This window comes from Zosterops lateralis (genome assembly GCF_965231275.1).
Source record: "Zosterops lateralis genome assembly, chromosome: 8".
Classification (NCBI taxonomy): domain Eukaryota; kingdom Metazoa; phylum Chordata; class Aves; order Passeriformes; family Zosteropidae; genus Zosterops; species Zosterops lateralis.
The window spans coordinates 15,105,130-15,131,689 of NC_139768.1; the positions used below are offsets into that span (position 1 = coordinate 15,105,130).

General features: G+C 49.8%; 3 protein-coding genes across 5 annotated transcripts in view; 2 read left to right on the forward strand and 1 right to left on the reverse strand.

Moving 5' to 3' along the window:
- FBXW4 (F-box and WD repeat domain containing 4) overlaps nucleotides 1-5,537 on the forward strand; it is a 59,883-nt gene extending 54,346 nt beyond the window's left edge. The window contains 3 exon segments of the mRNA XM_083866124.1: nucleotides 4,041-4,181; nucleotides 4,340-4,481; nucleotides 4,735-5,537. Coding sequence (XP_083722250.1) covers nucleotides 4,041-4,181; nucleotides 4,340-4,481; nucleotides 4,735-4,851 — 400 coding nt within the window. The 3' untranslated portion in view covers nucleotides 4,852-5,537.
- Nucleotides 5,538-7,172: 1,635 nt separating this feature from the next.
- On the reverse strand, nucleotides 7,173-14,490 carry DPCD (deleted in primary ciliary dyskinesia homolog (mouse)). Its single transcript, XM_083866757.1, has 6 exons — nucleotides 14,412-14,490; nucleotides 13,999-14,079; nucleotides 13,204-13,328; nucleotides 12,284-12,417; nucleotides 8,536-8,638; nucleotides 7,173-7,375 (listed from the first exon to the last, which is right to left on the reverse strand). Exons 1-6 carry the CDS (start codon nucleotides 14,473-14,475, stop codon nucleotides 7,271-7,273), a joined length of 612 nt encoding a protein of 203 aa, XP_083722883.1. The 5' UTR covers nucleotides 14,476-14,490; the 3' UTR covers nucleotides 7,173-7,270.
- An 86-nt stretch (nucleotides 14,491-14,576) lies between these two features.
- On the forward strand, nucleotides 14,577-25,773 carry POLL (DNA polymerase lambda). Of its 3 annotated transcripts, none has more exons than XM_083866122.1 (9): nucleotides 14,577-14,960; nucleotides 15,919-16,035; nucleotides 16,298-16,595; nucleotides 17,176-17,341; nucleotides 19,583-19,903; nucleotides 20,415-20,588; nucleotides 21,504-21,632; nucleotides 23,608-23,776; nucleotides 24,078-25,773. In XM_083866122.1, exons 2-9 carry the CDS (start codon nucleotides 15,921-15,923, stop codon nucleotides 24,440-24,442), a joined length of 1,737 nt encoding a protein of 578 aa, XP_083722248.1. In that variant the 5' UTR covers nucleotides 14,577-14,960; nucleotides 15,919-15,920; the 3' UTR covers nucleotides 24,443-25,773. The 3 variants fall into 3 exon arrangements, with proteins under 3 accessions (XP_083722248.1, XP_083722247.1, XP_083722249.1); XM_083866121.1 differs by having other exon boundaries at nucleotides 14,577-14,959; nucleotides 15,892-16,035; XM_083866123.1 differs by having other exon boundaries at nucleotides 14,577-14,959; nucleotides 15,917-16,035; nucleotides 16,301-16,595.
- Nucleotides 25,774-26,560: the final 787 nt, after the last annotated feature.

Sequence of the window (26,560 nt, forward strand, 5' to 3'; positions counted from 1 at the left end):
ATAGTTTCTGAACAAAATCATTTCATTGTTGGACTCATCAGTTGGATGCATTCACTAGGCACATGGACTTTGTTTAAACATCTTGTTCTGTCACCAAGGAGTCCAGAGCCTAGTGCTAATACAGCTTTCCTGTGCTAGGGATGAAATAGGCTGCTGGATTTGCTCTGGCTCTGTTCCTTGTGGGCTGGTACTGGACTACTGTCAATATTATTCAGTCTGTCTACAAGCTTAACAGGAAGTATGAAAAATTAGGAATATTGTGAGATTCCTCAGAACTGGAGGCCTCCCTGTGTGTTTTTAGATGCTGCATTGGCCCAGATGGTTTGTGGTTAAATTGCTGAAATTGAGAGCTCTTGCTCTAGACTGGTCTTCCCAGAAAACTTGCACTGTCACATTTGTGATTCTGCTTCACAGAGCTCACCTGGTGCAGAGTTGTTTCTGTTGGTGCCACCCAGCACTGGGACTGAACGTGGGCACTACCTGGCCCAGGCTGTTCAGTTCAAAGACGAGCAAAGCTCCAACCATCTGCACAGGGAACTACCTGGCTTGTCTGAAGAAGACCTGGGAGTGAAACAGCTACTTGCTGCTGCTGGAGGACCACGGCAGGATGGGGAGATGGTGTGGCCCTCCCATGTTTGGTCTTGCTTGGTCTTCCTGACTAACCTTCATAGCCTGTAACAAGGACAGGGCTCTGAAGTACTGAGGATCAGCCTATCTGAGATTTGAAAGGTGTTTAGGTGAAAAAGGGACTAAAAAGGAAGGTGGCTGTTTCCTGCTATGTTTGGCTGGTGCTGGTGAAAAAGGCACAAGATAGCTATGCCATCTCTTTTTGTCCCTCATGGAGAAGGTAACTTCTGTCCCTCTAAGCTGTTAGAAACCATTGGTGATGTGCTGGTGTAGCTGCTGCTATTCTGTGGCCTGTTCCTGGGCTATCTTGATGAGTTATTAAGGATTAGATGTGGGTTTTGCTCCCAAGAAAGGGGAAGCTGTTCAGGTTTGAGGGTATTTGAGTATTTGGGATAACCAAGAGTGGACAATTTGTGGGCACAAACTTGTGATCCCAAGACTGGAAGAATTGTGGTGGCAGAATTCCCTTCCCGGCATGGGCTCAGCGTGGCTGTGTATGCTGCAGGCTCATAGAGCTTGTCTGGCATGGTGGTAGATGTCCAGGGACACCTTAATCTGCTGAATAAAGGGGAAATACTAATTGTGTTCTGCATCTTTTTCACCCTGAGTGTGCCCATGCCAGAACACATGGGTGTTTTGTTTGTATGCCCAGTGTAGAGCACAGTAAATTTTCCCCTGGTGCCAGATAGTTAAGTGCTTCACTGTAGCAACTACCACATTGCCTCTGTAAATTGCTAATGAGCTGCTCCTGTTTCCAGGGGCTGGAACTCCCACCTGAGAACTACTTTGGCTGACCTGTTCTTGGGCCAGGAGAGCCAAACTGATTAACAAACCAGCAAAGCAAGGTTTACTTTGCTGCAGTAGCTTGCAAGAATCTGTGCTCATTTTATGCCTACAGAGAAAAGCCAATCCTTTTCTGTTTTCCTTCCCTTTTTTTTTTTTTTTTTTTTTTTTTTTTGCCTTTTCTTTAATTTTCTTTCATTTTTGTTGCCTGGGATGGAAAGGTAAGTGGAGGGAGGAAAACTGGCCTGACTCTGTTGAAGTGCTTGGGTACCACTGCAGTGAGAAGTGGCATGGAGAAACACCTGGGTGGTGCTCAGGGTCCACGCTGGTGGTACTGCCTATAGCTTGCTGGGGTATCTCACCTCTTGGGAGTAACTCCTTTCTCCTGCCTGAGCAACTGGCAGAAGACTCTCAGTTGGGCAGCCTGACCCCTTATGCATCTCACAGGTAGTCCAAGGATTCTTGTCTGGGAGAGCAGCTGACTCCTCCTCATACCTTTGTTTGTATGTCTTACAACTCTGGGCTACACATACATCTTGTAGGATGAAGAAGGTTTTGCGGAAGCCTTGATAAGGGCTGTGTGCATGTCCATTTGTCCTGCTGGCTTTTCAGAATGGCAGATGGAGAGGATCTGTGCACTTGGAAGGGTAGGGGAGTGCCAGAGCACTCATGTCCATCCATGTCTCACTCCACAGTGGATCTGATGACCAACCAAACCCCATTGCTCTTGCTCACGGTGCTCAAACCATGAGTGCTTCAGCCTCTCAACCAACAGACAGGTGCAGAATTTCTGCTGGGTTGGTTTACAAGTAACCTTCCAAGGGTTAATGTATTGTGAGAAGGTTGCAAAGGGCTGAAGCCTGGAATCCCCTCGATCCCTTGCCTGGAGAAACACAAAGTCCAATAAGCCAGCACCCCTGGATTCGTGTTGGGGGGGATTAATTCATGCACTTGATGTTAAAGCTTGTCCGAGAGGTTTGCATGGGGGGGCCATTGCTAGGGCTGGTTGGCCTCTCTAAATGGTTGCTAGGGCCCTGGCATCAAGGTCCAATGTAGCTGCCCACAGCCACGGTCACGGAGGGAATTACACAGCCACAAAGAAATTGTTATTCTACATAATCTGCTCTTTGGAGAGTGACTGTGGGGAAACAGGCTGGCCCCAGCATGCCGCCAGCTCTGTGATCATAGAAGCGTGCTGGCTGCAAAGATCGGCCAGGGCTCGCCTTCTGATCTGGGGACACCAGGGCTCGAGGCGCTAATCTGCTTTATCAGCGATTTCTCTCTCCTGACACAAAGGTGTTTACTTGTTTTAACATCTCCCAGGACTCTATTTCTCCTTTTGTGTGGTCTTTATCCCCCGACGAGGGCTTTAGCCCAGATTACAGACAGAATTAAGGCATTTGGCGATGTGCCTCAGAACTGTGTGATGCTGGATCAAGGAGCAGAATGTAACAAAATAATGGAGGGAGATGCTGAGAGTGACCCCACTGCGGGATCCGTGCTGTTGGCTTTCAGGGCTGCTTCATTGTCCTGAGAACCAGGAGGCTGTTGGAGAGGGGTGGCCGTGCAGCAGAGTTTGAAAAGCAGGTGCTTCAAGTTTTATTGTGTCCAGCATTTTTGATGTAGAGGGTGTGAGGAGAAAGAGAAGGAAAAAAAAATGAGAATTTGCAATAGGTGGCCATTTCAAGCAGCTGGGCAGATTGTCCACTCCATTCCCAAGAGTCTGTCATGTCTGATTATCACTGGCTGCTGCAGCAGGTGGAATGACACTGGGACAGGCTGTGCCATGTACCTGATGCAATTCCGTGTGACCCAAGGAAGGGGCTCAAGCTTTTTCTTGAAGTCTGGCAGAGTGGGACTTCACCAGGCTGGTTCTTCACATGGACAAGCAGCAGAATGATACCACCACAAAGCACCCAGTATACAGCTTCATGGAGATCTTGCCTTTGCTCTTTCACTACAAGCAAGGAATTAAAAAGGAGGAAAGGGTCAAGAAAAAAATCTAGCCTTTGGAAAGTCATCTCCAGAGCATCATTGGGGTGGTTACTTTTGATCTGTCACATTCAGCCCCAGATATGGTGTTTGTAGAATGTGATGTAACTGGAGGGGCTTGAGGAGAGCAGCCATGGCAGACTGGGTTGGGAGAGTCTAATTTGCCTGTGGATCTGTGCTGTGTGTCAAAGATCTAGGGAAATACCCCAGTGGACAGTATTTTGAAGGACTGAGTATGGGCTGGGGTTGAACAGGTAAATGGCTCTTGCAGATTATTTGGAGTCTGACTAAGCTGGGAGTTGTGTCCTGTGGAAATGCAGCCATATAATTCAGAATACTGGTCACTTCTCCCAGGGAAAAGGATCCCATTCTGCTGGGGGTCAGCTGCGCCTGTACCTTGGCTCTTCCTCTTTCAGCTGGGACTCCTGCTGGTCACCCTTCATGACACCCTTCATGGTTAGTGGCCCAAGCAGTCACAGAAGCTGGGGGTGGGAAAGGAAAACTGCTGGCTTTTGTACTCTATTATATCACAGAAATGAGATCTGGGAGACTTCTGTGACACCATCTCTGCTCTGGCCAGCTGAACTGGAAGGGATTTTTGCTCTGAATGACTCTTCCCCTAATGTGTTTCATTGCAGTGGTCACCTGTTGACCTGTTTAGGGACCGACTTCCACCGTGGAGCTGGAGTCCTGGATGTGTTCTACGAAACGCCCTCCCTTCTCCTTTCTTGTGGGTATGACACCTACATCCGCTACTGGGACATACGGACCAGCACCAGGTGAGCCTGCCCTGCTGGCACCTGGGGCCCCCACAAGGCTCCTGGACTGTCCTTGAGCAGCATCTGGGAACTCAGCTCTGACTGAATTAGCTCCTTCCGGCAGAGTGGATAGGAGGAGTGGAGGCTCAGCCCTGCTCTGGTTTGTGTTGCTCTTGCAGGAAGTGTGTCCAGGAGTGGGAAGAGCCCCATGACAGTGCCCTGTACTGCATAAGGAGTGATAAGAACCATATGATTGCCAGCGGCTCTTCCTACTACGGTGTGGTGCGCCTCTGGGATAAGCGGCAGACTCGGTGCCTGCAGGTGAGCACCGGTGGGAGACTGGGCAGCTGCAGAGCTTCTCAGCTGTTCTCTGGCAGCCCAATGCACATGTCTTGTGGGAAAAAGAAAGAGGGGCTGCTGGGCTGTCTTTAGGGCTAGTCCACCATGGCAAACCTAACCTACATGCAGGGAAAACCTGCTTCGCTCAAACATCTCAGCTTTTGGATCTGTAACACCAACCAGTGTCTTTGGGCTGACCTCGTCTCTGAAAGGTTGATTCTCCTGTTTTTTGCAGAGCTTTCACCTGTCTTCACCCACCAGCAGCCCAGTGTACTGCCTCCGTTTCAGTACCACCCACCTGTACGCTGCCCTGGCATCAGCCCTGCACGTCCTGGACTTCACGGCCTCGTGAAGGGCACCACAGCTGCTTCTGGTGACCCCAAATCAGCAGAGCTGACACTTGGCTCAGGGAATTGCAGGGCAGGAGAGGTGAGAAAGGCCCACAAAGCTTCTGAAGGGACTTTTTTGCCTGCCAGAAAGCTACAATGAAGAGTGCACAAAGGGCCAAACTTTCTCAACCTGACCTGCCTGTTAGTGAAAATAATAGGCCAATTGTCCTTTATCCTTTTTATTTTGTGCAAGTCAGGAATTGTTTTATTAACTGTGCTCCTCTTTTTCTCTTTTTCTCTCTTTTTCTCTTTTTCTCTTTTTTTCTCTTTTTCTCTCTTTTTCTCTTTTTCTCTTTTTTTCTCTTTCCTTCCTTTTTTTTTTTTCTCCTGTGGATACATCGTTTGAGGGGCAAGTTGAGCCAGGATGCCCCATCAGCTATGTGCTGGTCAGCCAAGCTCTAAGCATGTGAAGCTGTGTGTGGGGTGGACTGATTCAGTGGAAGGGAAAGGTGCCTGGAGCGAGGTCCACCTTTCTCCTTAATTTGTTGTTCTGACAGCTGCTTGTGTTGTCCTTCACAGCCAAGAGCAACAACTGAGCTAAAAGGCAGAGCCAGCCCTGCTTTCAGTGTGCCTCCCCAAACTGGCCGTGAGGTCAGGCTATGCACTTGGCAGGGCTGAAATGGTCGTGTTTTGCTAAATAAAACTGAAAGGAAACAAAAGAGATTGTATGTTTTGTTTCAAGTTCTGAAGGGGTTGTGATGTTACCTGCTGATTGCAGGGGTCTGGGTGGGTGGGGGAGGTTGGACCTATTTTCAGATGCTGTCTGCATGTCTAACAGATCTCTCTCCCTGGCTAGAGCCTCTGACACTGCTGCATTGAAGGCAGTTTCTGGGAGCTTGGATCTCCTGTCACTTTTTTAAACAAGAATTCAAGAAGTAGGGTCTGTGACTCATTTAGTGCCTGCCTAATTAAGCAGCAAATCAGCCTAGTATGAACACCTGGATGTGATTTACTGGATCCTGTAGGCACATCCAAGTGGGCTCTGCTCCTTTTTGTGTTATCCTTCTGAACTTGATGTGGGTCTCTGAACAACCACAGCTTTCAGTGTGCTCTGTGCTGTCTGATTGGATGTGGATAATGTGCTGTGAGTGAATACAGTGGTGTCTGGGGTCTGGCCCTCCTTGGGCAGGGAAGTGTGGGAGCCCTACTTGGTTGAGTTTGAGTATCCTGGATAGGTAAAGGAGAAGTTTTTATCACAAAGTGATAGGCTTCTAGGGTGAGCCACCCAGTATGGTGCTTTGGTAGTATTTAATACGTTCATTTCCACTGTCAAGAGGCTCTTCTTCCCTTGTGATGCACAAGAATTGGAGGAATATGTTTGCTGGAACCCCAGACTCTAAGGAATTCTCATGGTTTGAAAGCAGCCTCATCAAAGGAGTTATGCTAAGAGCCCACAAGCAGCTGACTTGAAGGTAGGTTTTATTTGGGTAATAACTTCAGGTATGAACTGGGGCAGAACAACATTCAGAAATCTAAGCAAGAGGATGGCTGTTGGAGAGGAGTTTGGGGCACTGTTGGGGTTGTTCCTGTGCAGTGAGGTTTGCAATGTTTGTGCCTTCACAGAAGGCTGGGCAGCTGCTGCTCCTTAGCTGGCCAGTGGCCCAGCCACTGCTTCCCCTCCATGCCATGCAAATGGAGGCAGCTGCATGTTGGTTCCTGTGCTCTGCACAGCCCTGTCACGTTGTGGATGGCTGGCACAAGGAAGCAGCTGCATGTCTTCCTCTTTACCCTATTTCATAGGCTGTGCCCACTCGGGTCTAAGCATTGATGCTGTTTGCAGAGATACCAAAGGCAGCAGAGCATCCGTCTGACTGCATGGAGGAGCTGCATAACTGCACAGGACAGAGCTGCTTCCAACCAGATCCCAGGCAAGTAATGGGTGTGAGGGAATTCTTGTTTTCCAAACACTACTGCCTTCCACAATGATGGCAGATGGAGAACTCCCAAGGTGTCATGTTGCTCCTGGAGGATGGGGACAGGGCTGCTGGTTGTGGATGTGATGTGCTTCCTTTGTATACTACAGCTTCCCACAATTCATAGAAGGATCATGCCATCCCTGGAAGCGTTCCAGGCCAGGTTGGATCGGGCTTTGAGCAGTCTGGTCTAGTGGAAGGTGTCCCTGCCCATAACAGGGAGGTTAGAACTAGATGATCTTGTGTTGTCTTTCCAACACAAACCATTCTGTGGTTTTATGAAACGTCTGCATAAATCAGCAGGTCAGGCAGCAGATAGGTCAACTGCCCTGCCATCTTCCATCTTACAGAGATTCCTCCAAAAGGCTCTATTAACAACAGAACTCATTTTTATTAGATAAGGCAAAAAAAACACCATTAAGCTGTGCCAGAGAGCTGCCCCTCACCTCAACCCCTTAGCAGCCACTGCCTACTGGGTCTTACAGTCTCCATCCCCAGGGTTAGCTGCCTTTATCTTCTTCAGCTCCTTTTGCAGCTGCTCTTCTGCAGCCAGGATCTCCTTCGGCTTCTGGTACTATAGGAGAGAAAGAAATGCCCTTAGCACTCCTGAACTTCTGTTCAGCCTCTGCTCCAAGTAGACCAACTGGGGCCTGTTGCTGCCAGCCCAGCAAGGGCCCTCCTGCCAAGGGAGGCCTTGCCATTACCAGCTGCCTCTGAAACCCATTTAGAGAGGTGATGCCATCAAGCTAGAGATATTTGCCAAGTTCTGGAGTGTCTTTTACAGTGCAAGTAAAAGTTTCCAGTTGGGTGTGGAATCCTGGCCCCCATCAACCCCACTGGAATATCCTGGCAAGCAGATCCTTGCTGTGCTCACTGACTGTATGCTCACAAGTGTTTTATATATATATATATATATATATATATACACATAAAATACGCTGCTTTTTTTTTTTTTTTTTTGCCTTTTTTTTTTAATACAGAGAGAAGTAAGAATTGCAGTTCCTCTGTCTTCCCCTCAGAGGCCTCTCACCCAGCTGCAGCTTAGTGATGGATGCAGGTGCTTTTTGCAAGGTGTGGTCAGTAGCAAACAGAAGCTCAGGAGGACTCAAGGTGCTCTCCTTGGCCCATTTCCTCTGCACATGCAGCCCAGCTCTGCTGCCAGGTTTCTCACAGAGGGTGTGCCCTCTGTGTAGCTGACTTCTACACTGAATAAGACAAGTACCTGTTGCTTAAAAGCATCTGTCTGCTCCTTGCAACAAGGAGTGTGTACCCATGTTGCTAGTCTCTTGCTTCCACCATGTGTGTGGAAGTGTTCCCTCACTGAAACAAAGCAGCAGGTTTTTTTATTATTATTCTTTTTTTAAGACTGCGAGACCTTGAAGTGCAGTGGGTCCTTGGGCTCTGATGCTCTGAGACAAAAGAAACTTAGTGTCACTGAGAGTGGAGGCTTGCTCAGACCTTAGGGAGAGAATACACAGAAAACAAGGCACAACAGACATTCTTCCACCTGCATGTCACCTTGAGCAGCAAATAGGGCCCCTCCTGCTGCCTGGGATCTCTTGGCTAGTGTCAGCATGCCCAGTGTAATCTGAAACTCCCACCGACTATGTGACAGAGAAGGGGCTGCATGGGTGACCCTCAGCTCTGCCTCGTTTCCCCATGTGTAAGAACTTTAGCTTCTTCATGGACATACAGAGAAGGGCAGAATACTGTTCTGCATGGTTAAAACCTCACCGTGATGATCAGCGTGTTGTTGGCATGGGTGAAGCTCAGGGCAGCTGCATCCAAAGGGAGGTGGTATCGGTCCAGATCAGGAATACAGAACTTCTTATAGTACCTACAAATGAGAGAGGAGAGAAATAAGGATGGTGGGGTTTCTATTCTGCCACTAGGAGTGCTGAGACACAGACTGCTGGTCTACAAAGTGTAGATGAGGACAACAGACCTCTCAGGGCTGGCAGGAGGCCCTTGTGCCATGTTGTGTGCCTGCCGGTGCCCCCAGGTTAGAAGGAGCACTAGAAACAAACCTCCAAAATGGAAACCAGAGCTGGCAAAGTCCTGAAGAGCTTTGGTGTGTGACAGCAGGCTTGGTCTCTCCAGCTTGCCTGTATGTGTAGTGCCAGCTACGATTAAAGATAAGACTACTCAGCCCTAACAAGGTGTTCCTTGTCTTTTTCCTGCTCATGGCCTCTCACTCCCTCTAAGTAGCAGCTTCCTTCAGCTTTTGTGAAAATAGCTGTCAAAGCTCCTGTGCCATATGACTTACTTTCCTCTGTGATGCACCATTTTGTGTTGCAATCCTTCCTAAACCCCTCTTTTTAATTTCTTGCTGTACTTCCTAGGGAACTTCTTGCTTTGGTGGCACGGTGGTGCTCAGGCACACCCCTGGGCACAGATCTCCAGGTGCAACTGCCCACAATCACCTAAACCTCTGCTTTGCAGCATCTCCATACAGCCCCCATGGTGGCTGTGGTGCTCCTCTGCACTTACAGCTCTCCTGGTTGTTCCTTCCCTGGTTTCTATCCCAGTCTTCCAATAACCTCTCACATCCAAGCAGAGGACAGAGAGGTTTTTGCCAGCTAAGAGATTTCCTAAGACTTTGGTGCCAGAACCCTGTAGACCTGTCTGTGTTTGCCTGAGATCTGTGCTTGGCATGGCTTGCCCTGCATCTACTGCTTTTCTCCGAGGCTGCACCAAATACACTGGCTTGTGTGGTCCTATGCCCACCCAGAGGCATGGCTGGATCCTTAGTCTCTTCCAGCACTCTTGTGGGCACTCCTCTCCAAGGAATTGTCCTGTAGCTGGTACTGCAGTGTCTGGAGCAGAGTGGGAATAGGCAGTGGCTGCTACCACGAGGGGTGGTTCTCAATTCAGCTGGCTATGTGTGAGGCTTGGCCTCTCTAGCTACCTCTGCCCAAATTGCGGTTTATTTTCCAAGTCACGGTGAAAACAGCTACAAAGGGCAAATGGCTTTCCCGGTGCAGTGGGAGGAATGTACACGGCTTGTTACCGCAGGGCTCAAACCGTTCTGTGTTGTCACTGCTGTCGGTATTTGGAAAAGGTGGCAGACATGGATAATAAGGGAGATGTCAAAGGTTAAACAGCAGAGATTAGATGAACACAAAGACATGTTAAGGAAGTGTTAACTTCTTACCGATTAGACAAAAAAAAAGCAGTACACAGAAAAAACCCACTGTTTCAAAGGGCCTTGGGAGTCATCAATGAAACACCAGCATTCTGCTGCCCCAGGACTAAGGAGAAGGAGAGAAGAATGGCTTTGGCTGGCCTCAAACTAAAATCTGTGACAAGATCAAAGGAAACCAGATCTGCCTTGCCAACCCCTCCTCCTCCTAACATTACCACTGCCTCTCACTACAATAATTGAATCAGGTTTGGCGTTTGGGGAGGTGGCTTTCTAGGTTTGTTTTTAGAGTTCAGTTTAATGGATTTATTTTACAGCAAGAGGTTTTAAGCAAATCCCACTTGAGCAGCCCTTGCCGTGGCCAGAGGGAACAGAGTGACTGGTGGAAGTGAAGAGCTCCTGTCTGGGCTGGGGAGGTAGCTGATGGATGGTTATCCCAGCCGATGCAGGCTGATTCTCTGCCCTCTCCTCTCACCCCATGGCCAAGGGCAGTATTACACTCTGAGCCTGAGTCCTGGCCCGAGATCCACAGTATGTTGAAATCACCTTTATTATTTTCCTACTGGAAACCCACTTTTTGTCAGCCCGTAGGGAAAACTGCTACTGGTATGCTGAGAATTTAGAGTTGAGCTAGTCAGTAGTGACTTGGCAGCCCATCCTGTTACTTGTGCCTCTGGCTGGCAGTCAGCACAGCTCTGTTGCTCAGAAGCAGTGTGGCTGACTTCCAAGGGTTGGAGAGGCTCCGAGGCTTCCTTTCTCTCCCGTAGTGATGTGCGCTCTCTCTGTGGATTCCATGCTGTTGTTGCTATCTTGGAATCAGCTGCTGAGTGGTGCCTTGCCCTGGCCGAGACCCAGGAGAAATGATCTAAGACATCCTGGAGCCTGTACTAAGTGTACTAGTGCTGCTGTCTGTCCCTGCTCCCTGCTGACAGCAACGTCATTCTTGTCCTCAGTGAGGTGGCTTTCAGCTTTAATTCTAAAAGTCCTTAACTGTCAGACACAGGCCATGAGTTGCTGTTGGGTCCTCTGACACTAGTCTGTGAGAGAGCAGGTGTCAGCTGCTCATGCAAGACCCTCCTGAGAGAAGTACAAAAAAGCCCAAAGTCAGCTAGGGCGTAGGTAGAGCCTCAGTGCTACATTATAACCTTATGGCACTTATGCAGGAAGTTCCCACATAGACAAGCGAGGAACTTCCCACATACACACCACTATCAGTAGGACTGGGACTAGGTAAGTCTGTCTGTGACGGTATGTGGTTGGATTTAGGATCACATACTCTATTCCCGTTCTAGCTCCATGCATATCCATGTGTGGCTGATGGGAATCTCATTCATCTTTTGCTTCATAGGTCTCCCTGCTAAAGCACCACTGTTCTGTGAATCCCTCTGTGTGCGTTTAGGTAATCTTTCTGTATTAGAGCTGTCATTGCTTGCTGTTTCTATGGGTTATTTCCCTCTTCCCAAGCCTTCTAATTTTGAGCCCCCAGGTATGCTGATGTGCAGAGCTCCAGCAGTCCTTTTCCGGGAGACTCGAGGGTGCTGCTTTGTGAAGCCCTCGGCAGCCGAGCGGCCGTAGTTCTGTGCCGACAGCACCACCTACAGCCACTTCCATCACCTTCCATTGTGATCCCAAGGCTCGTTCCGTGCACTCTCCAGTACTACAGCCTCATCTTGGCTTATCTGAGGCTGTAGATGCTTTGGGACACAGTGTGTGTTTCATTCCATGTGGGATGCCATGTATTAACACACTACAAGATGTAGCTTTAAAAGCATTTTCCATTTTCTTCCTCCAATCTCAAATCTGTCTTGCCAGAACACCATGGTGCTTCCTTCCCAGATTCAGTCTGTCTTTTTTGCTTGCTACCTCCAGATCATATCACTGACATTGTGACTATAGGATGTGTTTATGCAGGGAGATCTGTCTGGGTGCCCACGAATTTTCTGCCTGTGTTGAATCCTGCAGCATTCTGAGATGCAGTGACTAAATCAAAGGAAGAAAATGGAATGTTCTCGCTTCAAGAGGTCTGCAAGGTTCTTACTTTATTTTTCTAAGAAAGTGACATCTGACAGGGCAAGAACAGTGCAAGCACCACCAACTCTACTGGACCCAAGATGAGTTTGCAATGGCCAGTGCAGAGCTTGAGGGGCCCTACTTGTAAATGTGTCTGAGGCAGTTGGGAGTGGAAATCAGGCAGCAGGAGACATGCTGCAAGGTGAGGCCCCTGAGCCCTTGCACACTAGGGACAGAAGAGGGGACAGCCCCCTGTGCAATCACTAGCCTGCCCTCTGTGCCAGCCCACCCCAAGGGACTGTCAGCACTGGCAGTGCTGTCCTTACTGACTTCTTGTTGGTGGTCCGGATGACACAGCAGCGCTGCTCCTCCTCCACAGAGACACTGTAGACCTCTTTGGGGTAGGGAAGGTTACGGATCCGCCACTGGAAGCTGCTCAGGGTATCCTTCCTCATGAAGATGGGCTACAGCAAACAAGTACTTTTAGCAAGGCCCCTCCAGCTGTCTCGTCTCTTCCCTGTCTCCTTCCTGTACTATTTTGTAAGACTCCACAGGGGGGTAGCTGTTCTACTGGAGCATTAGAGAGTAACTCAAGCTGCCTGAGCACCACTTTCCTACAGCTAGGGCTGCTCTGCCTTTGCCCAGGGCACTGCTTGCAGTAGGTGTTCAGTGAGGAAGCCTTGCAGTACAGGGTTACAGGCAACTCTTCCTCACAGGCAACCACATACTGAGCTCTACCTGCTCTAGGAACCTACTGGATTCAGTCCTAGCTCTGCCCCAGTTTGCGGTGCAGAGCTGTGCTTGTGCTTCAGGTCTGTAAAAAAGCTGGTGAGAGACTAAAACAGCTGCACCTTCAGCTAGAGGGGTGTGAAAATGAAACAAGCTGTGCTTTATTATGGGGCAGCCTGCCTTTTATTTGCCTGTGCCTTTCATTGCTATCACCTCTGTTTTCTATCCCTGACTTGTCCTGGCACTGGCCTTCCTGTTACCCTACTCTTTCAAGACAGGATAGTAGTTGGCCAACACAGCACTACAGTTTCTTTACTTCAGGAAACTACAAATCTCTTGAAGACTCCTAAAGAACCTAAGCTATGCCTTCTTTCTACTCAGCCCTGCAGTTTTAGGGTGATTTGTAGCAGAGTGTTAGGTGCTTGAGGCTGTCTCTTGGTGATCTTTGCTCTACCAACTACTGCTGTAAGCACAAGGCAAGGTAGATTTAGGTGCAGGGGTAGCTGCAGACCCTTACATACATTTGAGCTGCTCTCTGTTATAAGCTCTGACTCCAGTGCTCCCAGGAGCGGCGAGGTTGGCTCTCCCACTTCCACCTGCCACTTGCCGGTGCCCCCGAGGGTGTTCTTCTCTCGCCATTTTCTGCCTGGGGAAGAGAGAAGAAGGGTTTTAATTCTTCTGCACTGCTCTGTAAGAACTCCAGCAACTGACTGCCAAAGCTGCCCAGCACACTGAGATTATATGAATATATTACCTTAATTCCAGTAATTTTGACTTTGGTGTGAGTTGATCTGCTAGTTGCCCTATTCCTAGGTCAGAAATTCTGTGCTGAATGCCTCTCTTTTTTTGCTACTTGGTGCTGAAGTCATGGTGAGGTTGCCAACAGGTGCTGTGCTGCAGCTGATGTGGTTTTGGACAAGAGCCATAAACGACACCTTGTTTGTGGTAGCAGAAGCCACCAAAAAGCATATTTCAGCCCTTCATGTGGTACAGATGTGGTGCCTGGCAACTATGATGGCAATCCCATCTAGTCCATCCAAGTCTGTTGTGACAGATGGTATGTTTGGGGGAGATCCTGGACTAAAGCAACGTCTGCTATGCCACAAAAGTCAGAGAACCCTGGCTGTAAGATGAACCCTACTTCTGTCCCTACAAAATTCTGCTACAGACATGCCTGTCTCCCAGAACAGGAAGAGATGATTTGTTCCCGACCAGGTGGTCCCTCTCAACACCCCAGCCCTGAGGGTACAGACCCACTGCCCTGCAGTTCTGTCCCGACCCCCATCTGCTGGGGGCCAGCTGAGAGCACCACTTACTTATTAACTGGCCAGTCTTAATGTCGTACTCTTCGGCCATCTCCTTCCCATCCTCGAACAAGTAGTGGATCTTCCGCTTCCCTAGAGGCAAGGCAGGGGGTGAGAGGAAACGGGATACATCTACCCCTGGGTGTAAGGCTCTGTCCCATGCCTGCGACCCTATCCCATTGTGCGGGATCCCGTCCCGCTGCCTGCGATCCTATCCCATTGTGCGGGACCCCGTCCCACTGCCTGCGCCCCCGTCCCGCTGCCCGCGTTGATGGCCTTGTGTCGTTCCCTGGGGCCCTGCTCCTCGGGGTGCGGGGCTGTGCCCAGGAGCGCTCCCCTCCCTCCGCGGCCGCTCGCTGCAGGACCGCCCCACACTCCGCGGCGGGGACAGGCGGGGGCTGTCCCGACGCTCGCCCTGCGGTTACCGTCCTGCACCAGCGCCGTCTTGCCGGCCGCCCGCAGCCGCTCCAGCCAGCTCGGCACCGCCATGGCGGCCGCGCCGTCGCCGCGGCAACGCGGAAACTTCCGCCCCCTGCCCGGAAGCGCTTCCGGCCCGGCCGAGGCCCCGCTCCCGCCCGGGGCCTTCCCCTCTCCGGTGCTCCCCTCTGGGCTCCCGCCTGCCCTCGGCTCCCCCGGCACGGCCGCCAGCTCCGGGGGGGTCCTTCTCGCCCCCCGAGGTTGTGGGTGCTGCCAGCCCCAGCTTGGTGGCCTTGAAACCTTCACGGTCTGAGGAGGCTGGCAAGGCCGGTTTGGTGCGTTGTGGTTTGTAGGAGTTAAAATACAGCCTGCAGAAACACACTTTCGAGCGCTGGAACGTACTTAGGTACCCAGAACTTTGGCGGGCTTTTGGTGTGGCTTTTTTCTTTATCTAGTAGAAAGGATTACTGTTTTCAGAGGGCTTTTTTTTTTTTTTTTTTTTTTTTTTTTTTTTTTTTGGTCAGAACGACCTGAAAACTGAAACGTTTCAGCGAAGGTGAGTTTTAGAAATGTAGCAGTGTTTCTGTTCCCATTGAGCTGAACTCTTCCTCGCAGAAGCAAGGCCTCGAGTCGAGCTCTGGGTTGTCTTCAGAGGATTATGTTTTGTGCTCAGATGAGACGGTGAGCTTCTCATCTAGCAGGAAGCCATGGCCAGATGGGACCATTTTCAGCTTTCCCAGGTTTGGTAGGATAGGTTTGTGCTGGACTGTGTGTGAGGGCTCCAAGAGAAGCACAGTGCTGCACACAGAGGAAACCAGGCTGGTATTTACTCAGTGCTGCAGCCACATGGAAGTAGCTGTTGGGATATACATGATTCAGGGCTTGTTTGGGTTATGGAAAGCTGAGCTTCCTTGTATCCTGGTAGTTCAAGCTCCAAAGTTTGCATTTGTAAGGCTTGTCATGGTAAAGCTACAGTTGTACCCATATTGAACTTGGCTAGTTAGTCTTTAGTAATTTGCTGTTTCCAGATAGAGCCAAGTTGGGAGTTTTGCTCTTGTGGCTGTGTGAAACACTTGGTGACAATTAGTGTTTTATCTCATAGATGACTGGATTTCAGCCCTGGCAGGAGAAGCGTTTCCCTCTTGGGAATGTGCTTAAGAAATACCTGGGAAATACAGTTGCTTATTTAGGCTGAGCAGATAGGAACTCTAAAATGTTAAAGTAGTTTAATGCTTTCCATTGTAAGAATTTGGCTGTAGAGGTTTCTAAGACATTCAGGCAAGGTTGACTTAAGTGACTTTCTGACTTCAGTTTTTCTGACCTTGTGGGCTGCAGTTCTTGATTCCAGTTGCCTCTCTCAGGCTGAGCATTTTTGGAAGGCAACAACAAAAAACTTCAGAACAACAAAGACAGTGAGCAACATGAGTAAATCTTGAGTTGTGATTAGGTAAGATACAAGCAACCTTGCTCTTTCTTATTTGTATTTAGCAATTGCTGCTAACCTTCCCACCAGGCCTATGGAGCCCCAAGGGATTGTCAAAGCCTTTCCCAAGAGGAAGAAAGTGAGGGATGATTCGGGGAAAAGCATCCCTCCAAAGATCCCGAAAGAGGAAGGAACAGAGACACCTGAGGGTAAGTCCTGTGTCCCTGTGATGTGGGATATAATACTTAACAGTTAACAGTTAACTGCAAGTGCTGTTCCCCAGAGGCTTTTTCTGGCCCTCAGTGTGTTTTCTGTAGAGGTGGCCAGCTTGCTTTGGTGTGTCCAGCTGAATCCCCCCAAAGACTGCCTGCCAGAGCTGGTGCCATCAAGTCCCATGTGAGAGATGTAGCCTTGCTGGGTTTTGGGGCACTTCCTCTTGTCACCGTGTCCCTGCCCCTGTGCTTTCCTCAGCAGAGTGGCTCAAGCCAGTCGTCGCCTACGTCCTGCAGGCCGGCATTGGCCAGGCCAGGGCCGAGATCTTCCACAGGGAGATTGTCCAGAATGGGGGTGTGGTGCAGAGCCAGCTCTCCTCAGAGGTGACACATGTCATTGTGGCCGAGGACATGGACTGTGATCGCGCCTTTCGGCTCCTCAGAGTGACCAAGCTGCGCCCGGGGCTGCAGCTGGTGAAGGCGTCCTGGCTCAGTGCTTGCATTAGAGACCAGAAGCTGCTGAGTACTGCTGGCTATGGTGTCTTTATCCCTCGCAGGTATGCAAATACCACACTGCCATTCCTCCCTGCATTTTCTCTATCCTAATCTGAACAGCACTATAATTTGATCTCTGCTCAAAATCTTGGACTGCAACTCCTTGCAGCTCCTGTGAGCATGACCCAAAGTTCTGTGTGGTAGCAAAAGATGTAATAGGGCCCAGAAGTACTGCCAGAACTCCTATCACTTGCTACAGGTGCTAAAGGTACCTCTTCCTGCTCCATCAGTGATAACAAGATGTCTCTTAAAAATACTGAGGATTAAATACTGTTTCTTATTTATTGAAGATGAAAGGTGAAGAGAAATTGGCAACTAGGCACAAGAGGAAATTAAGAATGGAGGAGCAGGCACAGGCTAGGATCAAAATGTTTTGGAGAGAGAGTCTAAGAGTGAGGTAGGTAGGAGTGGACGTTGCAGGTCAGCAAGGTTAATTGAGGAGTTGAGCTAAAACTAGAGTAACTAATCTGTGATCTTGGGTTGTTTGGTCCATCCCAAAACATGCAGAAAGATTTCTTGGTCAAACTTCTGGGGACTGAGAAATCCTCCTTCTCCTATACTGAGACATCCAATCCATGGCAGGTACCTGGAGGAGGAAGAATTCCAGAAAGAACAGCAACAGATCTTGGACAGAGAAAAAATCCAGCCCCCAGCAGAGGAGGGAGCAGTGAAATCAAATACTGAATCACAGGTGGAGGATTCCTCACAGCGAGGTTTGGGCATCCTTGGACAGCAGCAAGTGGCTGAGGTGAGGCTTTCCTGGAGAGATCCATCTCCTTGTGAACAGATCCTGCATGCTGCTTTTCCTGGCTAAGAGCATCCCTACAGGGACACAATGTGAGATTTTCTCAGTGAAGGAAAGGTGTTCGGATGTTTCAGTGAGCCAGACACAGGCTGTGGACAGGGTTACTGCTTCTCTTTGTCCTTTTTAGGTGTTACGAATAGAAACAATGGCCCTAAATTGCTGTTCCCATCAGAACATTTCCAGCTGAAACAGTCCTGGTGCTCTGATCAGGCCAAGGCTCACTATGGTGATATTCTCTTACGTCCTTTTGAGGAGTATTCCCTGTCCGCAGATATATCCTTTTCAGGAAGCTGTCTCTGATACTTCATCCCATGTTCCTTCCTCAGCCATGTGGACCAGTTCTCCACTCCTTGGCAAACACCCTGTTCAGACACATGTTTGTACAGTGGATCAGGTTGCTACCAGAAGGATAGTGGAGGTGTTCTTAAAATATCTGTGTTGGGTTATTAGTGGCTTCTGCTGTGAGTCAGCTTCTCTGGCCTGCTTTAAAGACAACACCAACCACTTGAAACTTAGTTACAACAATAAAGCTGAAACTTAGTTTAGGAGTAGCTTTTAAGCACAGAGTCTTTTCTAGCTTGAGTGGATGTTTTTTCTCTAGGAGATGATGGGTGTGCCAGTGTTTCGTATTAAACAGAGACTGATCTGGGAGTTCTGCCTTTGGATGTAAACTCCTGTGAGGAAATCCTGTTACCAGTCAGGCTAGCAAACACTTTTTGACTGGCATTCAGATACAGTAGTTCTCTGCAAGGCAGCCTCTGCAGGCAGTGCCAGTTACTCTCTGTGAACCCAGAGCTGTCTGCCTCCCTCTCAGGTAGCTGTTGCTGCTAGTTGGTTTTGCACATGTGGTTGTGAAGTCCATCAGCCTTGCTGACAAAGCATAGAGAGTCAGGGGTTTAAGGGCTGTTTCACCTCTGTGACACTGCTGGCCAAGAGGATGGGAATGGCTTCCAGCTCCAGCTGCAGAGTTCTCTGCATTGTAATTGGATAACGTACTCCTTTATATGCTTTTAAGGGGCTTACTGACTTATCTGAGCTCTCTGAGGCTTTGCTGCCCTTAGAGAGAACAGCATCTCAAGGGAGTTACATTTCAAGACAAATTAAACTGATTAAGTCTATGAAATCTTCAATCTGACCCAGTTTGCAGAGTTATAAAACAAGACTGCATAGTACATCCCATCTATGTGTCTCAAGACCTCCTACCTCCTCAGCCAGAAGAACCAGAGGTTGTAAGGATGTGGCTCTGACTTGGGCTGACACTGCAGAAACTCATAACAGAACATGGTGTGCTGCATGTAACTGCTGGACTAATCCCAAACAACCCTGCATCAGTCAGAGTTACTTCCACAACACAGAAGCTCTTGGATCTTCATGGACTCCTGTGTTTATACATCAGGGGAGATGGGGACCCCAGTGAGCAAAGCAGTCTACAAAGCTTCTGTGTGGTTTCCTACTTCTATTCCCTTTTGTTCATTACCTGAAGCTGAGTCTCATTGTTTCTTAAGTCTACACAGAGGCATCCTAATGCTGAGGGTATCAGCAAATGCATACATTGGTTCTTTCTTCTGTCACTGAGGAATGTGGAGTCCTTTGTGTCATTCCTTCCTCCCCCTTTTCTCTTGCAGATAGCCATGGGGAAAATGAGGGGGTTTTAATTTACTTCTCTGTTAAGATTTTGTGTCTGTAAACTGAAAACAAAGTTCAGTGCCTATCTGCTGTCATCTGCATCATGGGGTAGAAGTTGCTGAGTCTGAATCTGAGAAATGTGCCTATGCTGCCACCAGATGAGCTAAAGATTTCCCACTGGGAGTAGGGAGTCAGGATCTCTGCCAGCTAAGGATTTTGGCATTGTCATACCTTGCTGCTGGCAGCAGTTGCTCACTTACTCAATGTCTTATCTCAGTTAGGGGCTTGGCTGTAGGAGGGGGCTGTGTGCTTGAATCACAGGTAGGCAGCAGTACAGTCTCCTGTGCAGTGTGAGATGTGTATGTGTAGCTTGAGGTGTGAGGAAACGTGGTGTGCATATAACCAGCCATTTCTAGAGGTGGCAGTTGGAGCGTGATGTGCCCAGGAGGGAGGATGGTTAGTGCTCTGGCTTCCTAATCTCACAAGTAGCCTGTGCCAAGGGGACATATGAGGCATGCACTTATTCTTACACAGCTGCTTTTTGATCTTTACCTAAAGAAATGCTCTGAGGATGAAGACAGTGAAGGAGAAGATGCTGGTGTCACCCAGGGAGACCTGGAAGCCTTGATTTCTGGCTGCTACCCTGTGAAATCATCAGAGATCAGTGACAGCTCTTACACAGTGGCCCAGCCTCCCAGCAAGTGGGTTTGTGCCCAGTCTTCCAACACCAAGAAGGAAAATCACAACCAATGCATCACAGAGAAGCTGGAAGTGCTGGCAAAGGCTTACTCTGTCCAGGGGGACAAGTGGAGAGCTCTGGGCTACTCCAAAGCAATCAATGCACTCAAGAGCTACCACAAACCAGTCACCTCCTACCAGGTAAAACACCTCCCCAGGGGCATGGAGCAGGGAGATAGAGCTTTGATGGAAGTTGTATAGCAAGTGCAAATTGAAATTTATTGACCACACACAGTGTTTGCAGAACAGCAGAAAAATGGAATCTGACCCTTTTAGGGCCAGATCAGAACACTCACAAGATAAATGCCTTCCTTAGACTCAGTGCAGGGACATTTTCACCTTCCTCTTCGTCAACAGCCACTGGCCACTGATGGCAATAACATGTAAAACTAACTGGATATGAGTCTTAGGGGCTGTGGCAGTCCAGCAGTTCAGTGTGTTCATGTTTCAGTCCCATTCTTCAGGTTTGTCTTTTTCCACTTGAACTGATCAGCCAGGGTAAGCCTGGCCTAGAGAGGAGACCATCAGGCAGAACTAGTCCTGCCACTTACGCTTTACTCATCAAATGACTAACCAGGCTCTGAGTCAGTAGCAGCTCCCCAGCTTGTCTATGATCTTTGCTTTTCCAGTAGCAGCCCTGGTTTCTTTCTAGGAAGCCTGTAAAATCCCTGGGATTGGGAAGCGAATGGCAGAGAAGATCCTGGAAATCTTGGAGAGTGGGCACCTACGCAAGCTGGATCACATCAGTGAGAGTGTGCCTGTGCTGGAGTTATTTTCCAACATCTGGGGAGCAGGGGTCAAGACAGCTCAGATGTGGTACCAGCAGGTAAGTTCAATACCTTACACAAGAGGCTCTCAGGTTATGGTTTGAAGACTGCTGCTGAGTGTAGGAGCATTACTTTCACAAACAGTTTTTAATTGTCAATATCTACAGGTAAGATTTAAATCTATTTTTTTTTTTGGGAGGAACTATGAGGTTGGGTCCCATTGTGTCTCAACACCCAGCTGAGACTTTAATTGTGGTGGGATGGGTAAAGGACAAAGATGTGGAGAGGAGAAATGGGAGACATGTTGTCTCTGCTCTAGCATCACTTCTTGGAGCTTGTGTCACACTAGTCATGGCAGTGATGTTGCTAAGTGCCAGGCTTGAATCAGGGCATCTTGTCCATGAAAACTCCTGATGGGATTGCTGGCTGTTGGCCTGTAGCTGTCAAAGCAGCCATCTTGTCTGGAAGTTATAAAAATGAGGTAGAAATAATTGTGCCTACAGGAGCAGCCCAGCCCACTTGGTGGGTTCCTTTTTTTAAAGCAGTTTGCCTCCTGAGCATGAGCTAATGAAGCCTGGTTTCCTGTAGTGGTTGGTTTGTGACTGGATTCTTGACTGTTTTAAAAACATGTTTGTGTTCGTGCTGTCAGCCTTCCCTCATTGAGATGTTGTGGGTGTTGTTCCTTTACCTGCATTACATGTTTTCCTTCAGAGTGTAGGGGCACTATGCCTTAAGAGCAGTAGCCTTCCATCAGAGGAGGGGTGGAGATTAGAGGTGTGCATTGGTAGTGGGATTGCCTAAATCCCTTCTTTTGGGAACCAGGCCCTAAAGTGTTGTCTACATGTGATCTCAGAAGCTGTGACTTGGCCTGAACTTGAGACAGGATAAATACAATCTCCCCAAATCCTGGTGGAAAGTATGTGAAGGGCAAAGTCTTGGTAGATGTCTGAATATCAGCACGTGGTTTGCACTAGGGTTTCCGGACGCTGGATGACATCCGCACCAAGGCCACTCTGACCAGCCAGCAGGCTGTGGGGCTGAAGCACTACACAGATTTCCTGGAGCGCATGCCTCGGGAGGAAGCTGCAGAAATAGAGCAGACTGTGAGTAGCTTGGCCCCAGGCCCTCAGGGTGCAGTACCTGCTGGGACATGACAAGAAGGCACATGCTGTGAAAATGCCCCTTGTATTATGGCTTAGCTCTTCAGCCTCTCCTCTTGGTGGGGTCAGTGCTTGAGGGACCCTTTTTGGGCATGGTCACACAATGCCCCTACCTTGCCCCATAAGTAAGTTTGGTCTGAGTGCCTGGCAAGGAGGAGGATACTTCACAGGGGTCAGTTCTACACGCTGCTTTGGAGAAGGCTGCATGTGGCATGGTAGGATAAGCAGATTCCCAGCTCAGCTTTCTTACCTCTCATCATGTCTGGAATGTCTGCTTTCAGCTGAGGTGTCCCTGGTGCTGCTTCTTCAAAGGAAGCTGTGAGCACCTCATGATCTAGTTGACAGAGAACAGAGGGTGGATATCCTTGGTGGAAGCAAAGGGGATCCAGGCTGCAAACAAGTGCTGCTTGCTCTAGGATGCTGTGGCACTCCATGACTATGGGGTGCTAAGCCAGTGTACCCTAATGTGAGCAGAGAGCCTGGGGGACACACTGTCATTGCTACCCCCGTGCTCTCCAATCACCATGGAAGCAGCAGCCAGTGTGACCCTGTCACTCGGCCACAGGGCCTGACCATGAAGAATACCCTCCTGCCAGGCTCCTGCTGGGGTGTCAGTCCTGTGTGCCGGATTAGCCATTTTGGTGGTGAGTGGTCCCTTTCCCAGGCAGGCTGAGCTGAAGAGCTGGCTCTTGGGAGTGGGTCTATTGTTATCTTGATGGGATTACTGTGCTTCCCTCCATACACACGCACACACCTCTGATCCAGGCCCAGGAGAGAGAATGAGGGATTAGTCACTGTCTGTGCTGCCTGTCACAGTAAGATCTGAGAAGCTTTTAGGCTTTCTGGTGGGGCTGAGAGTTTTCTAGAAATCTTCATTTAAAGCCAGAAGGGGGGCAAAAACACCAGAGGAGAGCTTGCTCCGCATGAGAAAGGCTTGTGGCTTCTTGGAGCACCTTTGGGGCAAAGGTTAATGGGTTTATCTCTTGCTAATGAAGGATGATCCCTGAGAGTGACAAGGGGCTGTGGGCATGGACACTGCCTTGCTGAACCCCAGCCTCTGTGATGGCCCCATCACTGGGAATTGCTGAGCCCCTCATTATTTGCTGCCAGCAGGGTGATTGGCACAATCAGACCAAGAATACTTCATGGCCTGTCAGGGACTTGGGAGCTTTTCTTAAACATGTAATGAATGAAGCCATCAGAGTTAGTTAGCACTGTCTGCACAAAACAGGAGCTGGGGTCCAGCTTGGAGAAGACTGTAACAGGAGAAGTTCTGATTATGTGTTTGATTGCTGACAGCAGCATGTTGGCATCCCTTTGGTCTAAAATGCTGGGACAGTTGTGCTTTTTCTGGGTCAGGAAGCCCAGCTCTCCTGCAGAGGTAAAGCTCCTTGCAGGAGTGAACTCCAAGGGGTGCTCACAGATTTTCTGCTGTGTTGGGTTCTGGTGGGGAGACTTTGTGAGCCCATCCCCGTTTTTGAAACAGGGCCTGTGACCATCACCTGTTGAACTGATTCCCTTTGTGGGCAGGGCTGGTGAACCTTCTGCTTGTAGGGCAGCTGAAAAACTTCTTACCTCTTGCTGTCTCAGAAACTGAAGGCTCTGAAAGCTTGTGCAGTACTTTGCCCCTTCATCTTCCTGCTTGTCCCAACCCAGTGCTCCCAAGAGTTGATGGTCCATCACTGTATGGTGTGGCATTGTGCAGGGTGTTTGCAGGACTGGCTGGAAGCCACTCTGGCTCACTCCTCCCCTGACAGCAGGCCAGCCTTCTTGGTAGGCCAATGTGCCACGCCTGCCAGGTGTATGGAAACTCTGGAGATGCAGGACAGGCCTCAAGGCAGACACGAGACCCTTTGCTGCTTTGGTGGAAAGGACATGAAGAGGCTGGTCTCTGACTCCTCATCCCTCTTTTTCGAAGGTCAGACAAGCTGCCCTGGCCCTGAAGCCTGGCCTCGTGTGTGTTGCCTGTGGCTCCTACCGTCGGGGGAAGGCCACCTGTGGAGATGTGGATGTGCTGGTCACTCACCCAGATGGGCACTCTCACCGTGGGGTGTTCAGCAAGCTGCTGGACAGCCTCCGCAGGAGCGGTAAGAGGATGGGGAAGCTGCTCTTAGAATGGCCAAGGCAAGGAGGCAATGAGGTGGATGGCATTCATTGAAGGATTGGTGATCACTTCTCCCAAGGATGGGACATCTTGTTAGTCCTTAAAATTGCTGCCCCTGGGCCTGGCTCAGCTGTAGTGTTAAGGAGGGAATAGTGCTGCAGCTCAGCATATTATCCCTGGGGTCCCACAACACGTTGTGAGGCATCTCTGCTGCTCTCTGGGCAGTTCACCATGGAGGTGTCCGTCTGCCATTCAGCTCCTCTTGGCCTGTTGTCTCTCTGCAGGGTTCCTTACAGATGACCTGGTGAGTCACGAGGAAAATGGAGATCAGCAGAAATACCTGGGCGTGTGCCGCCTGCCCGGGCCCACGCGGCGTCACCGCCGGCTCGACATCATCGTGGTGCCGTACCGGGAGTTCGCCTGTGCCCTGCTCTACTTCACGGGCTCGGCTCACTTCAACCGCTCCATGCGTGCCCTGGCCAAGACCAAGGGCATGAGCCTGTCGGAGCACGCGCTCAGCACGGCCGTGGTGCGAGGCCCCGGCGGTGCCAAGGTGTCAGCTGGCCATACTCTGCCCACTCCCACCGAGAGAGATGTCTTCATACAGCTGGGGCTGCCCTACCGGGAGCCCTCCGAACGGGACTGGTGATGCCTGGTTGTCATCCTGGGCTTGCTGCTGTGCTGCTGTTTTGAAGGATCTGATTTCCCCAGTGGTGGAAAGGCTCTGTGGTGCCTGCAGGCTGAGGAACATATCTCAGCATACTGGGGCTCTCTTGCAAGTGTGAGGCCCAGCTCCTGGGCAGAGCTTTGTGGCTTCCTCAGCAGAGGCTGTGGGTTGGAACCACATGGCAGTGCTCTCTTGGCACTTGCCAAAAGGGCTCATTGCCCATCAGCTACCCTGGCCCTGCTCTCGCCAACTTTGGAAGACTGGGCTGCAGAACCTTGAGATCCAGCCCCTTACTGTGCTTGAGAACAAGGGAAGTGGGATGCATCTTCCTCTGTATCTGAGCACTGACATCCAAAATTTCAGTTCTGAGCTGTGAATGAAGGTAGCTGAGGTATAGCTTGGTCCTGTGACAGGCCTTCCTCCTCACTACTGCTGGCAGCTGCTACTGCAGGAGTCTCAAGGGATTGAACCTATGCTGCTGCTGTGTGTCCTTTGATGGGTCCCATTGCACAGGGCCAGGCTGCTGTGACTGCCACCAGCTTTCCCTGGTGCCAGCTAAGCATTGAAAGAGATGTAGGGACCTGAGCTGCTGTGCCTGCTTGCTTCCAGCCTTGTGTTGTGAGGATCCTCCAGATTTACTGAGAGCCCTGGTCTGGCCCAAGAGCTCCTTTCTTCTCAGCACAGGAGAGGAGAAGAGCTCACATCTTGGGGAGCTATGCTCAGGAAGGATTTGAATGTAATGGCACTGAATGTAACCCAGCAGGGCTGTGTGTCTGTCTGTAGGAGGCATGGAGACAGAGAGAAACACAAGGAGATAGTTAAGTTCTAACTGGGGCAAATCAAAGCTTTTTCCCTTTTTTTGTGTGGAAGCCATGGGGTCATCTGGTCTTTTATCAGGGAAAGTGTGTGTTTGCGTATACATGTGCATGTGGCTGGTCCCACGAGTTCCATGGGAGGGAATTTTATTTCTCAGGAAACTGACTATTTTATATTGTGGAGATGAATTTCTCAGAGACATTGAGTGCTCTGTCTGTTACAGGTATTGCAGTGATTGCTCCTGGCAGAGGTGCCATGGTGGGCATTTCTGTGCCAGGATCCTGGGGCTCTTGCTCCCTTGGGGGGAATCTGGTCCTGTCACATACAGTAACAAAGCTGCATGTTTGCTGCTAGGGCAGGCACAAACCAGTTGGGTTTGCAGAGTTCCTGTGGCTGCTGGGCACCAGCAGGGCTGGGCCCAGACCCCAGCAGTGGCATTTGTCAGCCCACCATTTCTGCTGGACACCTGAAGGAAATGAATGTCTTTTGGCATGTCTTGGTGCTTTGAAATTTAATTATAATAAATAAATAAATAAATAAATAAATAGATCTCTTCTCTCTTTGCCCTTGGTATCCCTGTCTTTTTGCCCTCTGCACTGTGACTGTTGGGACTTTCTTCTGTAGCTTACCAGGAGGTCCTCTGGTGCTGGTCTATTTCCCTGGTTTCAGTGGAGGTGTAGAACAGAACACTGTTGGACCAGCACTTTTGGCTCTCAGGACGGGGAGCTGCTGGCCACCATCCTCCCATACCATTCTCTGTCCTGGCTTTCAGCTGGGCATGTGGCTGAGCTGGGATTGGCTGTTCCAGAGAAAGGAGCGATTCTTGAGCTCTGAGCCTTGGGTTGAGCTCTTTCTTCAGGTGTGGAGTCAGGAAAGGATTGCTGTCAGCTTTTCCATATGCATTGAACAGTAGGGCATGTGGGAGTTGGCTGCTGTTCTGTTTCCTGTTCTCTGCCTGGAACACAGCTCAGAGTCCTGAGCATGGAAATGCATTGGTTATCCAAGGGGAATCAACATTCTAGAAGCCAAGGGTGCACATGGAGATGAGCAGCAGGAATGATTGGCTCAAAGGGGAGATGGAGAAGCTGGAGAATGCCAAGATCTGCTGAGGCAGAGGCAGAGAGAACTGAGCTGGATTACCCAGGAGCAGAGGGGAGGCAGCCTCACACCAGGGGCCTGTCAGGTCCAGGGAGAACAGTTTGACCCCAGGAGGGGTGTGCAGCCCAGGGACCACCCCTCAGGGAAAGGAGTCCCCATCCTTACAGTCAAGCAGTTTTGGCTGGG

Bases quoted from the DNA above. Each gene is read 5' to 3' on its own strand.
- POLL (XM_083866122.1), top strand. From the start codon at position 15,921: ATGGAGCCCCAAGGGATTGTCAAAGCCTTTCCCAAGAGGAAGAAAGTG. The intron at 16,596-17,175 runs GTATGCAAATAC...AATCCATGGCAG, and splicing joins GGTGTCTTTATCCCTCGCAG to GTACCTGGAGGAGGAAGAAT. The intron at 20,589-21,503 runs GTAAGTTCAATA...GGTTTGCACTAG, and splicing joins CTCAGATGTGGTACCAGCAG to GGTTTCCGGACGCTGGATGA.
- DPCD (XM_083866757.1), bottom strand. From the start codon at position 14,475: ATGGCGGTGCCGAGCTGGCTGGAGCGGCTGCGGGCGGCCGGCAAGACG. The intron at 13,329-13,998 runs GTAAGTGGTGCT...TCTCTTCCCCAG, and splicing joins TAAGACTGGCCAGTTAATAA to GCAGAAAATGGCGAGAGAAG. The intron at 7,376-8,535 runs GTGAGGTTTTAA...TCTCTCCTATAG, and splicing joins ACAACACGCTGATCATCACG to TACCAGAAGCCGAAGGAGAT.